The sequence below is a fragment of the Ischnura elegans genome, chromosome 12 (genome assembly GCF_921293095.1).
Source record: "Ischnura elegans chromosome 12, ioIscEleg1.1, whole genome shotgun sequence".
Taxonomy (NCBI): domain Eukaryota; kingdom Metazoa; phylum Arthropoda; class Insecta; order Odonata; family Coenagrionidae; genus Ischnura; species Ischnura elegans.
In genome coordinates this window covers 48,740,862-48,755,677 of record NC_060257.1, presented here as the reverse complement: position 1 = coordinate 48,755,677, position 14,816 = coordinate 48,740,862, and the positions used below count along the sequence as shown (strand labels likewise).

The 14,816-nt window shown below is 37.5% G+C and overlaps 1 protein-coding gene across 3 annotated transcripts in view; it reads left to right on the top strand.

Moving 5' to 3' along the window:
* The window catches only part of LOC124169543 (high affinity copper uptake protein 1), a 47,026-nt gene extending 32,754 nt beyond the window's left edge, over positions 1-14,272 (top strand). The window contains exons 2-6 of one of the 3 annotated variants that reach the window (XM_046548180.1): positions 7,370-7,550; positions 9,547-9,680; positions 11,697-11,798; positions 12,473-12,502; positions 13,251-14,272. In XM_046548180.1, coding sequence (XP_046404136.1) covers positions 7,377-7,550; positions 9,547-9,680; positions 11,697-11,798; positions 12,473-12,502; positions 13,251-13,452 — 642 coding nt within the window. In that variant the 5' untranslated portion in view covers positions 7,370-7,376 and the 3' untranslated portion in view covers positions 13,453-14,272. Of the gene's footprint in view, positions 1-7,369; positions 7,551-9,546; positions 9,681-11,696; positions 11,799-12,472; positions 12,503-13,241 lie in introns of all 3 variants that reach the window. The other 2 variants (XM_046548182.1, XM_046548181.1) reach the window with 2 other exon arrangements.
* The last annotated feature ends 544 nt before the right edge of the window (positions 14,273-14,816 follow it).

The window sequence follows — 14,816 nt, the reverse complement described above, 5'->3', positions numbered from 1 at the left end:
TCAAACAACTTTACTTGACATTTTTCATGAACTTTTTGCTTTGATGAGCCATTTTACTGTAAATTGTGTTTTTTGCTCCAAGAGTTTTTTCCCAGAGCATAATAAATATCTATTCTATTGTATTCTAAATTTAGGTGTAATATAATTTCAAAATTTTCTTCTAAAAATAAGAAAATATTCAAGTGCGGAAAGATTGTTTTAAAGTTGATACAAAGTTGCTGGTGAGAGTAATCCGTTTTTTTTTGAAAATTTTCTTCAATTGGCCAAATCGAGTCCACTTCTATCATGGAATCGTTACGAGGGCCGCTTCATTCTTAGTCACGTCAATTTTCTTCGTTCGCCCACGCCAAAAGTATTGAGAGCGTTCTTGAAGTACCCATTTTTCCTTCCCGTTTGACGTCGAATTCTAGGGATACGAAAGGATGTAAATCTTTATAACCTGTAATTCTCGCGACGGCTGTTTATGGAACCGCTGCGCATTTATTCTAGCAATATGTCTTCGAATTTTATGGCACTTTAACCGCAGCTGTGCAGACTGAAATACGGAGCAAATGATGGCCATTCAGTGTTATATTTATTTATTTTATAATTTACTGATGCAGTTAGAGGGATCACCTGCGTAATTTGCTTTTGAATGTGATGTGTTGCTCATTCCGGAGTGGGTGGGTCTAAATTTACTTTTCATTATATTTATGGGCTTTGTTACTATGAGCGGCCATGTTTGGAAGTGGTGAGTTCAACATTGAAGCGTTTTGTCTTCTAGCACTGGATTGGTATGTCGAGTAATTTACAATGCAATGAGAATTACACTGTCGCTTTATCCTTTCACCATGCCACTGCATTTTTTCAGCAAAAATAGATTTTTAAAATTCTCTGTTTAAATGGAAAAATGTTCTATTGCTATCTATAGATACAATTCATTATAGCTTTTTTAAGTATGAATTTTAGAATCGATCATATTTTCCACCCCTTCGAGTGATAATTTCAGCGATAGGTTTATAGGGACCAAAAGAATGATCGTTCGACTCATCATTTTCTGAATGATACGGTCATTCCCACCGTCCATTTTTCCATCGCTTTTCCGTCATATTCCGTATTTAAAACTGTCGTTCAATTAAAAGCAAAGCGTGGTGTTATAGATTTTTTAAGTGGCCGTACGTTCTGGTTGACTGAAGGACGGTGCCAGCGACGGAGAAAGGGACGTTCCGAGTTATGGAAAAAGGGATGGGATTTCCATTCCTCGAGCCGTCGCGGAAAATGATCGCAGAAGCGAATTTTTCTGGCATCACAGGAACGATCGCTGGTGCTGTCCCTCGGAAGGGATGGAAAAAAATGATCGTGTGATTCAGGCTTTACACTCGTAAAGGCCGTTTTACACGGGGCACGGAATTGCGCAGGTTAGAGCTGCATTAATTTCTAAAATGGCGTGGAATTGCGCGAATGCATGAAAGAAATTAGAACAGGGGCCATTTTGCCGTCTCGCATGTGTTCTAGCAATTCACCGCTTTACACGACGCAATTTTGATTGCATTCGCACGTACGTCAGTTTGCGCAATTCCGTGTACCGTGTAAAACAGCCTTAAGGGTTTTTTTTACTGTCAATTTCAGAAAAATTTTGCAAAATAAAATTCGAGAGCTATTGTTAAGTGTTTTTAACAAAATCCATAAGTTCCTTACAATCAGGATTGTGTTGTCTGTGAAAGACCGCGAAATCACAGTCTGATGCGAAATTAATTAACTAAACTCGTCCTGATGCTCCGTGACCTGCTTTCGGATGTGAGGATAAGTATGCCAAAGCGGCCGACTACGGAGTCTGTCTTTAGCCGGGGGGTTCTTGTGAAGAGAAGGTCCCAAGCGGTATTCTCATCATTATGTTCTCCACGTTGGCTTCGGCATTGCTCAGCATTTTTCGCCATTTTATTGGTCCGACGCGCTCTCGACTTAGGAATCCGAGGAATCTCATGATGAATGGGGTTGCCATGGAAACGCCCCGCGTCATCTACGGATCCATTCTCTGATCACTGCTCTAATCACACGTCGTTTTCAAGGCATTCTCTCTCAGTCTGAGGTCTTTTCAATCGAAATTACATTTGACGAGCGCCGATATTCTTGTTTCTTTGAGCGTGCAATCCTGAAATTGGATTACATGATTTACATCTGACTGATGAGTGGCGTAACTATGGGGAGGATGAGGGGATAGACCCCCCCACAAAGCCTCTGAAAAATGAAAAAAATATTTAAAACTATTGCCTAGTTTTGACGTATAATAACTGCATCTGCTCAAAGCTAAATATTAGTGACAAAATGATGTGAAATGTATTTCTAGGCATGTTATTTTTCAAAAATTTTCCCGGATCCCCCGTTGCCCGGGGGAGAGGGTCGCCACACCAGGCCGCCCCATCCCCCCCAAACCATATTCCTAGTTACGCCACTGTGACTGATAATGGTGGGATGATTGGCACAAAACCGTAAAAGCACCAAGTTATATATTCCTGCGCACGCTTGGTACATTGTATGAAATTCGAACGAAGAGGAATTTTATCTCGTACGTTATAATTCATTTTCCTGCCAAAAGTGCCCTGAAAGAGAGCAGCGAAACAGGACGCCGGTACACGCGTATTCGATTTAAATACCGTGATGCTCAAACGATAGCGGTCGTGTACTCGGTGGTATGTTTTGATGTCTTTTTAAAAATTGAAATTTTCATAAGTGTGAGTTCGTTTCGGGAAATAAATTACAGTAGTAAACTTTTTCTCGAATTGAAAATATTAATTGCAAAAGGACATTCCAAATATATGCCTCTCCGTGAATACATGTATTATTATCGTGGATACACCATTCATGAACTTGATTATTTCCAGCATTCCGTTGTCATCGCTATGCATGGCATGAGGTTTCATTATTGGTCGCTGTTGGCCATCTGTTTTTTTTTTAAGATCCGTCAACTATGACTGAATGGTAGATAGCGAAAAAATATATTGATAAAAGTTTCTCATTTTGCAAGCTTTGATACCATTTTCGTATATACATCCTTATTTTGGGGGCATGGTGGCGGGCCCCTCATTCTTTCCCTGTGCCCCCGAGAGGGCTGACAGTAGTAACTGTAAACATTGGTTTGGCCCCATGGAGAGCATAACCTCGGTGTCGAGAGGGACCGCGCCTGTCAGAGCCAGCGGGGTCGCTAGGGGTGGGCTAGGGTGGTCCCGGGCATACCCAAATAAGACGGACAAATTTCAGAATCGAAGTTCAAAGTTCAACTTTATTTTATATTATCAAAATAAATTGTACACAGTTATGGGCATAAGAAAAACCACTCTGATAATTTGCTAAAAATTTTGTATTGCCAATATTAACTCCGTAAAATGAATAAAATATAATCGAAGTGGATTTTATGACGAAGGCCCACCCATTTTATAATCTGGGTCACCCTTGGCCCACCCATGTGACACATTCTAGAGCTAAAGCTGGTCAGAGTACTTCGGGAATATTCGTCATATTCACTCAGGTGATTTCGACCCTTCGGATTAACCTCCATCTCTCTCTCTCACGTACCCTCATTAGCAATCATTTAGTATCATGGATCGATAATGGTTGTGGTGTAGGCAATGTAAGATTAGTTGAACTTATTTTAAACAAGGACACTCTATGATATTAATATCATGGGCGTACCCAGCGAGGGGCAGGGGGAGGGTGTAGCTGCCCCCCCCCCCCCAGAAGCAAAAATCGCAAAAGTCTTTAAGCAAAATCAGTACTGAATTGAAATGAAAGCATTCAACAAATTTTCTTTAAAACCACGAAAGATTATATGTATTAGTATAAGGTATGTGACTAAAATATAACTATTTTTTCAAGGAAATAATCTCATATACTTATGTCTCAACTTGGTTTGTCCTCCCCTAGACCATGACTTGCCCTCCCCCTGAACCATGGCTTTCCCCCACCCCTAGTTATGATCCTAGGTACGCCCTTGATTAATATTAGAATAAATACAAATAATAATAATACTTATGAGGGACTATCTTTGCATGACGCAGCCATGCCCTTACGCATGTTTCTTTTAACTAATCCAGATTATGGTTCTTACTTTTTCGTAATTTTACTCTAGTTTCGTGGGGTAATGGTAGAGGAAGCTCGTCCCTAATTATCCTCATGAATTCATTCATGAGGTTGATTATTCCCAGCAATCCGTAATTATCGTTATGCATAGCTTGTGCTTTCATTATTTCTCTATGTTGGCCATCTGCTTTTTATGATCACTCAACTGTGGGAGAAAGGTTGTGAGCGAAATAAAATCTACTGATAAAATTTCCGTACGCTTACAAGGCTCGAAAGGAAAATCACAGCTTAGATGAGGATGTAATATAGAACTAAGGTCCAACCATGCATGACGTCTCACATTCAGTTCACCTCGGCTATTTCGACCTTTCTCTTACCTGCATCACGATTACTGCTGGGGGCGGAAACGGAACACGTAAGAATCCGTTAGGTCTACCATTATACTGAGTCGTTGACAGGCCATTTTGTAATCAAAATCGCTCCACTTTGCGGGCATTCTATCCTGTATGTAATGGTATTTATTATTTAAAGCTTAAGCTCGGGCTGTATGGGGATGGTGTAAGTACTCGGTGAAGAAGTTATTCCTGTAATATAAGGGCCCGACATAACTTGACCTCTCATCCTCTGGGGAAGTCAAGGGTCTGCGTCACCCCTCAGGGTAAAGAGTGTTGTGGAGTCAGTGTGGTCTTGACCCGATTTTTTAAAAATTCATGTTAAAATATGCTAATTTGAAAAAAATTGTTAAAATCTATTAAAATTCATATTACTTTAAAAATCCTAATTATATCAGCGCTTAGACTATTTCCAGAGAATTTATTCGCCACAAAAAATGTCTAACTTCATCTGTCAACCGTAGAAATCCACTATTAATAACTTGATCGCCAAATTTAGAGATAGTGAAGTACGGGGTGGAGAATTTTGGGGCGGCAATCTTGGAGACATTTGAAAGCTGTTTGGAGGCATAAAGATGTTGTTCATCCGTCCGAGGCATGGTGTATTGTGGTTTATTTGAGCGCGACAGCCAGGCAGGTATCCGGGGGCTTCAACCCCTCCACCCCCTAGCCCGGAATGTTTTCCCTTGATGGGAATATCCGCGATACATCGACTGAGGAGACCGCTAGCCCTGAGGCATCAAACATCTGACACTCCGTTTTCGATATTCATTGCATTATTTCTGCTAATAGCTATTAATGATTTTAACTTTCAGCTCCATGCGAACGAAATATATACAATGTTAATCTGGAGCCGTTGAGGTACTAAAACAACGTAGAATACGTGTGGGCTTGTGATATCAAACTAGTGGCTAGCCTTGTAAAATCCTTTCTTTTCATTACTTTAATGTACTTGATTCGTTAAGCTTTCGCGTGCAGCTCTGGAGGGGTAGAGTAAGGATGCTCGACGCTGATCAGAATAACTGGGAGCTCTTCTCATGACGAGCGATTGATTGGGAATGGTTTTCCACTCGATTGGAATTAGGGTGTTTTAAAGTTTTCATTTCGACTGCTCTTTACGAGGGGTCATCTCGTCATCGAAATGGAAAATTTCAAACGCAACAAATTCCTATCGTATTGACAACCGCACGATACCGTCCGCTCGTGGTTAAAACCGATTGGGATAATGGGATAATTCACTCTGACCCTTATTTGCAATTGATTGGAATAATTTGGTGCATAGGAGGGAGATACAAGTCACGACGAAAATTTCAAACGCAACAAATTCCTATCGTATTGACAACCGCACGATACCGTCCGCTCGTGGTTAAAACCGATTGGGATAATGGGATAATTCACTCTGACCCTTATTTGCAATTGATTGGGATAATTTGGTGCATAGGAGGGAGATACAAGTCACGACAAAAATATTCCATTTAGTAATTTTTCAATGAGAAAACGCGTTGAAAAAGAAAAAAAAAGTTGCCGCCCACTTTTCGTAGGTTGGTGTTAGGTGTTATCATCATAATTTCAGGTCGTAAATATTCAGAGAGAATCTCTCCTTGAGGAAAGGAAATCGCCCTAGAGTGAAAACAACAGCGAATCGCGCGAGGTGGAGGAGTGTCTGAGACGCGGTCATGGACGCGGTAATCCGCTCGGCAGGAGTCATTGACGTCAGTTCTGATCGGCAAAATGGTCAAAACCGTCGATTTTTCTCCGAGATTATTTCGAGTACGTTGTAAGGGGCCTTCGAGATGTGGTGCTATAGGTAAATGATGAGGATCAAATGGATCGACTGAGGTAGGAATGAGATAGTCCTAAGAAGAGAAGAGAAGCCTCATAAAAACCTTGATAAGAAGACGGAATAACCTTACAGGTCATATCGTGAGATATGATGGCCTGATGAAGACAATAGATGGCAAGAATGGAAAAGGAAGACCTCGAACAAATCATATGGACTGGGTCAAAAATTGTGTGAAAGAGAAGAAATACGTAGGTTGGGAAAATAAGAGATAGGCCAAAAGGAGAATTGAGTGGAGAGCCGCGTCAAACTAGTCTTAAGGTTGTTGGCCAGTGATAATGAGTAGGCGACGGTGTTATTTTCAAATCTATGATAATCAACAATAAAATAAAATTGGCAAACGAGCCCAATCTCAAGCACTCTCCCCCCCCCCCCCCCCCCCCCCCCTAGTTTAATAATTTTATAAAATATTTTGTTAATTCATGAATTTTCAATATTTTATTTTCTTGTATGAAAAAAATGAGTGTTTTTATTTTATTTTGGGGGGGGGGGGGTTCCGGACTCCCCCCCCTTGGCTATGCCACTGCCCATGGGTCATGAGCAACTAATATTTTGCTAACATCGGAAAACCATACATTTCAATGAATCTGCCATGCATTTAAATGAAATGATGCTGAAAGTGAAATTAATTGTTGGTAATTGGCAGACAGTATGAAATGTAAATACATATATTTAAAAAATGGAGTGGTGCCATGATAGGTACCCTAGGGCTAGTGGTATTATGAGGCCCCCTCCCCACCCAGCTACATGCCCAAGGTGTAGGATGCTTCAAAACTTTTGTCCATCATATGGACAGATGAAACATAAAACTAGTTATTTGGGGTATCATATGATCCAAACGGCACCATACTTAATCTCTTCCATTCTACCCTACCTCCTTATCACCCTTCATTCTAGTCCTTAGCATAATTTGTGTGTATCAAGCATGAATGAAATCAGTTTCCTTATCAATCCATCGAAAGCATCGATATATAATTTGTATGCAGACCACGTACAAATTTAGTCAATTAAGTTAAGACTGATGATGATGAGGTTTATATGTATTCATCTGATCACTGTTTTCAACTTTTGAATGTTTCAGGTAGAAAATGGCTGACAGTCATGCACATGATCATCACGGTCATGGCCACGAAGGGCATGATCATATGATGGCATATCCAGGAAATGTTGTCACCCCACAGCCGCACGATGACTCCATGGATCACTCAGCACATGACCACTCTGCAATGGGTTCCATGCCTCCTATGCATTCAATGATGATGGTAGGCTTGTATTACTTTTATGCATGTAAGAAATATTAAACTTAGGGCTTCAGCTCGAGGTTGGCGTAGATATGGTGTAAGGTGATGGTAGAGCTCATCCCAGATTTAGCTCCAGGAGTTTGAATTTCACATATTCAGTTAAGGGTGTCAATTCCTTTCTAAGGGACACTTTGCTCTGCAAGAAGCATGAGGTATTCAATTCAGTTCTTATTCTTTTTGCCCCTGTTTTTGATTACACAAGTTCCTCTGCTGAAATATGTACTCTTATGACTTGTTTATTGGTATTCTGTTAGTGATGATCTAGCTTTCCTGAGTCATTTGCTGAAAGAAAAGTTAAGTACCCCAAAGTTAACAGGGAAATAGAACCGAGGGTGGTCTAAGCTTGGGGTGCAGCTAGGAAAGGGAAGGTTTAAGTGCCCATGGTATGGTATACCCACCAGGATAAGCGGTAGGTGCGAGATTAATAAATTGCGGAATTTTAAGATAAATGGCTCAAAATGGTGAGTTTTACGGCTTTCTGAGGGATATTTTATTAATCCTTACACTATTCTATTAGTAATATCAATCCAATTAAATAAAATGGATTAAACTTAAAAATTTCTCTGAGCTCTGGGGGTGTTTATCATTTTATCACTGTTCTAAGCAACCCTCTTACTATCTATTGTACTTGAAGCCTTCAGAGATTGTGGACTGGTCGTCTTAGCTAGGTCACTCCTGTGTCTGAGATGTTTACATTTCTATGCATGCATTAGGGAATCATAAAATTGTGTGAAACCTGTAGTTATATTCATTTTGCCCATTAAATTGATTATTTATGTCAGAATGCTGATACCCATTTTCTCATCTTTCATCTAAATTATAATGCGTGAGTCATCCTTTTATAGTTATTCTGTAGTATTGCAGAGTTTTATCACCATTATTTCTTCTTGTTCTGCTATTTTATTTGATTGTATGTGTAGCATAAAAACATTTATTCTTGGGTCATATTATGTTGATTAATTTTAAGACCCATTTTATAAATTGAGTTTTCTTAGCATACTCATATGTGTGAAGGAAATGATAATTCACTTGAGTGCTTTTAGCTTTATGATTAGGTTTAATGAGGGTCACCGCTGCTATGTTTTATGACTAGATAGATTTTTTTCCCTATAATTTGAAAAATACTTGAAGTATGATGTGTATCAAGAAAGTAAGTGTCATTTTGAAAAAAAAATACTGTGAACAATTTCTTAAGATCCAAATTCTTTTGGCTTAAGAAAGAAAATATCTTAAAGTATTATCTACATTGTTTTCAAGTTTTTTGAGACACTTGTCATTCTGGTTAACCAAGTTATCTAGACCTTCCTCATGAAGCAATGCAAACCACCAGTTTTGACAGCCATAGCTCCTAAAAGTGTTTCACATTGTCATCATTTTGAAAATGTGCACCTGCTTGGCTCATACTTGAACTCCAGTTAAAATTGGTAGTGGTTGTTGAAATTACGTGGCAATTTTCAAAAAAACTTTCTCATTGTGAAATCTCACACCTAATGATTTTTTTCAAAGACTCTCCTTATGAGATCATGTTTGGAAATAGGTCTGTCTGAGCTTCATCATGGACATTCTTTCATCTTTAATTTCCCTCATTGAAATTTTAAATAATTTTCTCATCACTTCATCACTTATATAGCTATGTCGCGCTAAACTTCATGAATTTGAGGATGGATTTTAGCCAGCTTGATGCTCATTGTGTTCAAAATTCAAATCACAGAACTAATCTCACAACTAGCGAGTTCAGTTATTGTCTTAAGCATTGTAAATGCATGCAGATGAAAGAATGCATCAGAAAGAGCAACCAAAATAGCATGAATCGTAGCCTAAAAACCAAGGAGGCTTGTGCTCGTGCTTGAAGCAATGACGGCAGCACTGTGGTGGCACTAAAACGAAATGGTACTTACTTTCTGGATAAGCCTAAACATTGCCATTATTCTAAATCTCTGGTATTTTATTTTTCCAGATGTTCTTCCATTTTGGTTACAATGAAACTGTTCTTTTTGAGAGCTGGAAAATTACAAATATTGGAGGCCTTGTAGGGTCCATGATTGGAATATTTATAATGGCAGCCTTATATGAAGGACTGAAATATTACAGGTAAAATTTTATATATTTTTATGAAATCTACCCGTATTTACTTTTAAATTACCTAATTTGATTTGTGATTTATGAATATTGGTTATTACTTACACTCACTTGCAGTTTCAACCCAAAGGTTAGATTGATGAGTAAGCTGGGGTAGAGGTGTACCCATAATAACCTATTAGCATGTGAATTATATTTTAACTTCTAGAGTAAAAGTGCCATTTTGCTTTCTAGGCTCATTTCTGTATCCCACCAAGTAGAGAATATCTTTAAGAAAACTTTATAGGAGAGAAATCTCACTGTGCGGAGACTTCCTATTTTTTGTCATGCATTCCGTCTTAAATTGCTTTTATTGACTTAGTTCTAACATAACCTCCGTATGGTTCCTTCCGACACATTTTGTATCACACTATAAAACATTTTCCTAAACTATTAAGTCATTTGCAGTCCGTTGTTACTGTGAACAATTGTCACTCATCTGTAAAGGCCTGTCTTAAGTAAGACATAAGCCATCAGACATAAGTCAAAATGCTTTTCTACAATTGAAATAACCCATGACATAAGCCTAAGAAAGATGGTTGATTTTCATCCCTATGACTTACGTCTGGACAATTTCAGTGACACTTGAGCACAAGTGCTGGCAGTAGAGTCTTTTACCAAGCAAGAAGTGGGTGGTGGGTAATTCAGTTGACCACGGTCTAATGTCCAAGAAATAAAAACTATGGGAAAGATATGTGACACAAAGGGAAATATTACATATTGCATAAATGAATTTATTAGCTTGATGTTTATTGGAACCTGAGAGTAAGGAAAAAAATATCAACATCTTGAGCATCTAGCACCAGCAAAACTTGTAAAAATTTGCTCAATGTGGTTGAAAGTGCTGAAAAATATGGTACATACTTATATTGAGCGTAAAATAAGTAGATTAAGAGTTAGAAAGAATACATGTAGTCACTGGCCTCAATGCTGTGAAGGAAACATCCCCCCAATATTTGATACTTAGGACATGTCCCCCGGAGAATTTAATGAGGTTATTATGAAGGTATATCTGCTGGGCCTCCTGGAAGCCTGTCCCCCGCTAAGTTTTTCTGCAAATGATGCCAATTCATGTAGTTCAGAAAACTTGAGTATCATGTGAAAAAATGAGATGAAAACACTTGTCTCAAGTACTAGGCATGATGGTGGAACTCAACTGTTTCTATCAGCACCTTGATTTTGAATATTTTTCTTATGGTTTATGTCTGTCATGAGAGGCTAGCAATTTCTTACAGTTACGGCTTACGTCTTATAGCATATGTCTGCTTATGTCCCATTGTAGACTAGCCTTAACGCTTTCTATATTGCTGTAGAGAGTTTGTAATTTGAATTCTCTGATAATTGAAACTGACATAATGCAGTTCAAAGTGGGAATCAGTTTTTTGCAATAGCATTTAGTGGTACAAAACCGGACAGTGATGTGATATGTGCTGAAATAAAATGATTTAATGTTATTTTAATGGTTATGAAATTCAAAATTGATTTAGTGAATTGTAGCATGCAAAATGATCTCCCTTCAAAATTTGAATCCAATAAATTATGTTATCTCAAAAAAACTGAATCTATTCCCAAAAGCATTGCTCTTATTTCTTTATTTCTTTAAATAATATCTATCTAATCTTTAAGCCTGTAATTAATTGTTTTCCTCTGAATTTTGTTCAAATTTTTTGCTGATTATTTTATGTTAGTACATATGTACTATTAAAAGTGGGCTTTCAAAAAGATTCCTAACTATATGGACTGAAGGAGAACTAATCATTACGACTACATTGATCCCATTTTTAATGTATTTGGTGAGGTGCTTGTAAAATTATCTAATTTAAAATCATATTTCAGTTGCGGCCTTTGAAGCTGGCGATAAATGTATGATATTTCTTGGGTGTTTGAGATATACTCTGCTCTAAGTTGCCATGATCTTATTTTATAGTAATGTGGTCTTTCAGAACAATTTCAATTGATGTTCTCATTGGAATGAAATATTTTTTGCAGGGAATATTTGTTTTGGCGCTCATACAACTCCATTCAGTATAGATCGGTAACGACACCTGATGAGAAAGGGAGCATTGGAACAAGTGATCATAGGATTGTTCAGTAAGTAATTTAATTTAATGGGGCATATTAAAGTATCTGTTGATTTCAGAGAATGAGGTCATATTGCACTGGCCAAAAGATGTCTATGTCTCTAGACTATCCTACATTCATGTTGAACATGCAATTTGTGTATGCTTAAAAGTTAGGAACGGAAGAGTCAATTGGAATACATATTATGTTGTCTATTAATAATGTATCCTCCTCGATGAAAAAGTGTTCATTTCCTGCTGGGAAAAAATAACTATCAATTTTTTTTGTTGTGCTTGTGAGAATTTACAGTGCACAGTACATTAATTTGTTGCAAGACTTCCATTCTGAGACAGACATTTTCATTAATTTTGTAAATAAATTGATTTTGGCTTGATATGCTTTTTCTTGATTTTTAATCAGTCGCAAGTTACTTAAACTTTGTTGATTGCTCTAAAGCAGCATCATCCGTTATATAAACATGTGCATAGTTTTACTGGAAAATTTTCCTCATCTTCTGAATCAAAGATTTAATTTTAACTTTGTCTTGTGAATTTTTTAGCATAAATGAGAATATGAAATAATTTTAGTGGTATTACTTGGCCTTTCTGATTGTGATGAATATATTAATGTGTATTGTGAATTCAATTGTTCTGTCGTCACCATTCTTAAACTTCTCCATTCTCCCCTATCCATGCACCGTTTAGTGTTGTAGGTGAAGTGATACGTAAGAAAAGGTGAGTCATGGGAAGCAGATTTTCTTAGTATGCACCATTACTAGCTGAATATTGGTAGTTAGCTGTTCTTTGCTGTAGTAGATGTTTTTGATCATTAGTTGCACTCTCCTAACTAGAATTGGACTCTTTTGCATGACAAAATTATAACCAAGAGTTGATAAAACAATTATGTTAGAAATTAGGTACATATTTTGTATTTCTGTGGCATTTTCAAAATTTACATCCATTTTCTCTGAAATTTACTGGACAAATAAATGTGTTGTCCTTGCATGAAAATTTAGTGTAAGAGGATGAAGAGCTAGGTAACAAGGAAAAAAAAATATTGCAAAACGTAGTGTAATGTTGTTTTAATTTAAATAATTGCTAGAAGACATTTGCATTAAATGGTTAATCACTACATTAATGTGATTGTAGTGGATGCAACAAAAATTGTAACCTAAATGAAATATTCTGACTGCTATATGCTGTGCTAATCAGGGAATACATGAATCCTAACTCTATTAATTAGGTAGCTGTGTTGATGTATCCATAGCTTAAAGGCTAAAAAATCCGTTATTCATGATTGATGAGGTTAATTGTACACATGTGATGAATATGAATTAAAAGAGTGGCTTTGTGTTATTAAAATTTCTTTTGAGATGTGTTTGATGAGTGTTTATGTTAATAACCAAATTACTCTCGAGTACGATTTATTCTGAATAACTATCATTGTTTTTTTCTTCTTTTTTTTCTCAAACTGGCCGGACAGACCAACAATGTTGAGCTGGCCTCATGCTCTGCAAACTGTTCTTCACATCATTCAAGTTGTCATTTCGTACTTCTTGATGCTGATTTTTATGACGTACAACGTGTGGTTGTGTATAGCTGTCTTGGCTGGAGCTGGCACTGGATATTTCTTATTTGGCTGGAAGAAGTCAGTGGTTGTGGATGTAACCGAACACTGTCACTGACAGGAGGATCGTCCCCTGGACCACCTCTGCCAGTGTGATAACAGTGCACCAATTGCAACTGTACTGGGTGACCAAGGTCAACAGGGGACAACTGATGACGTGAAGCTATTCAGTGTAGCTGACGAAATCAGGAGTAATCCTTCATGAACCATGTTCTACTGCAGATGTATTTAGAGTGACTGATGATATACCTATTTTCCTAGTAAAACAGTAATATTCTTAGTATTCCAGGCCATTTACTCTGCACTGTTACCTTCTTTTGGCTAAGAAATATGGCCTAAATTTGTTGATTTATGCCTGTAAATTATATTGGAAGTTGGGTGGGGAATATGGCTATGTATATTTTTTGAACGTTTGGCCAATTTCATTGGAAAGGAGATTCAATTATGAGAGCATTGACCTGATTGCTTCATGAGGTGTGAACTACTGACTTGTTTTAATTCATCACGTTTTTGTATTGGACAACGTACTGTACATCTGTGTGGGTTCTTCAACTTGTTATCATTACTCTTGGAGAGTATTATAGGTGTAAATAATTGGTGATTTCTGAAGTTTTGGTTTCAATGAATGAAAGTGAATAAGACTGCTTTCTTTTCCTGCTTGAGAGTCAAAAGGGCAATGAGAAATTGAAGCACCAGAATATCTCTGGCAGGCCAATACTTAGGTAAACAGTTGGAGGATTGCCATACCAGACCAAGTGTAAATATGTACTGCTTAAGAAATTTCTCTCTCTCTCTGACTCATGTGCCCAATGTCTGTAGAGAATGGAGAATCATGTGTCAAATCGTTCTTATCTGTTGAATAAATAAGACGTACTGTATCCCTCTTGTTTGTTTCCCTTTCTTTTTGATGAATACCCGTTAAAGTTGATGTACTGTGAAAAATATAGAAAACAATGTGCCCAGTAGGCCTTCATTTAGCATAGCCATTTTGCTCTGTATGTGGCATTCATGAATGAATACAAATGAATGATGGGTGTGACAAAGTGGAAAATTTGAGCTGAGAAACTATCTATACCTATTGGGAAATGTATTATTTTCCTCTTGGTAAAATATTAATGATTTTAGCACTCCAGGGTTTTAAACATTATAGTGGTTGAAAGCAACGATGCACCATGGTGTCATCACTGTTGCCTGCAATGTTTCAACCTCATCTTTTATGTACAAACATGAAAAACTTAAATCAATTACATATTTATATTGAATGAGGAAATGGAATACAGAAAACATGAGTTTATAAGTGTTGGAGCTGTGAGGTAATCTTCAGCAAACATAGATGTCAAAATATATACATGTATTTTTTCTATGCTTTCTTAATAATTAAAGATATTTTTGGGAGGTCAAGCTTGGCCCTTTCTTAAGGCC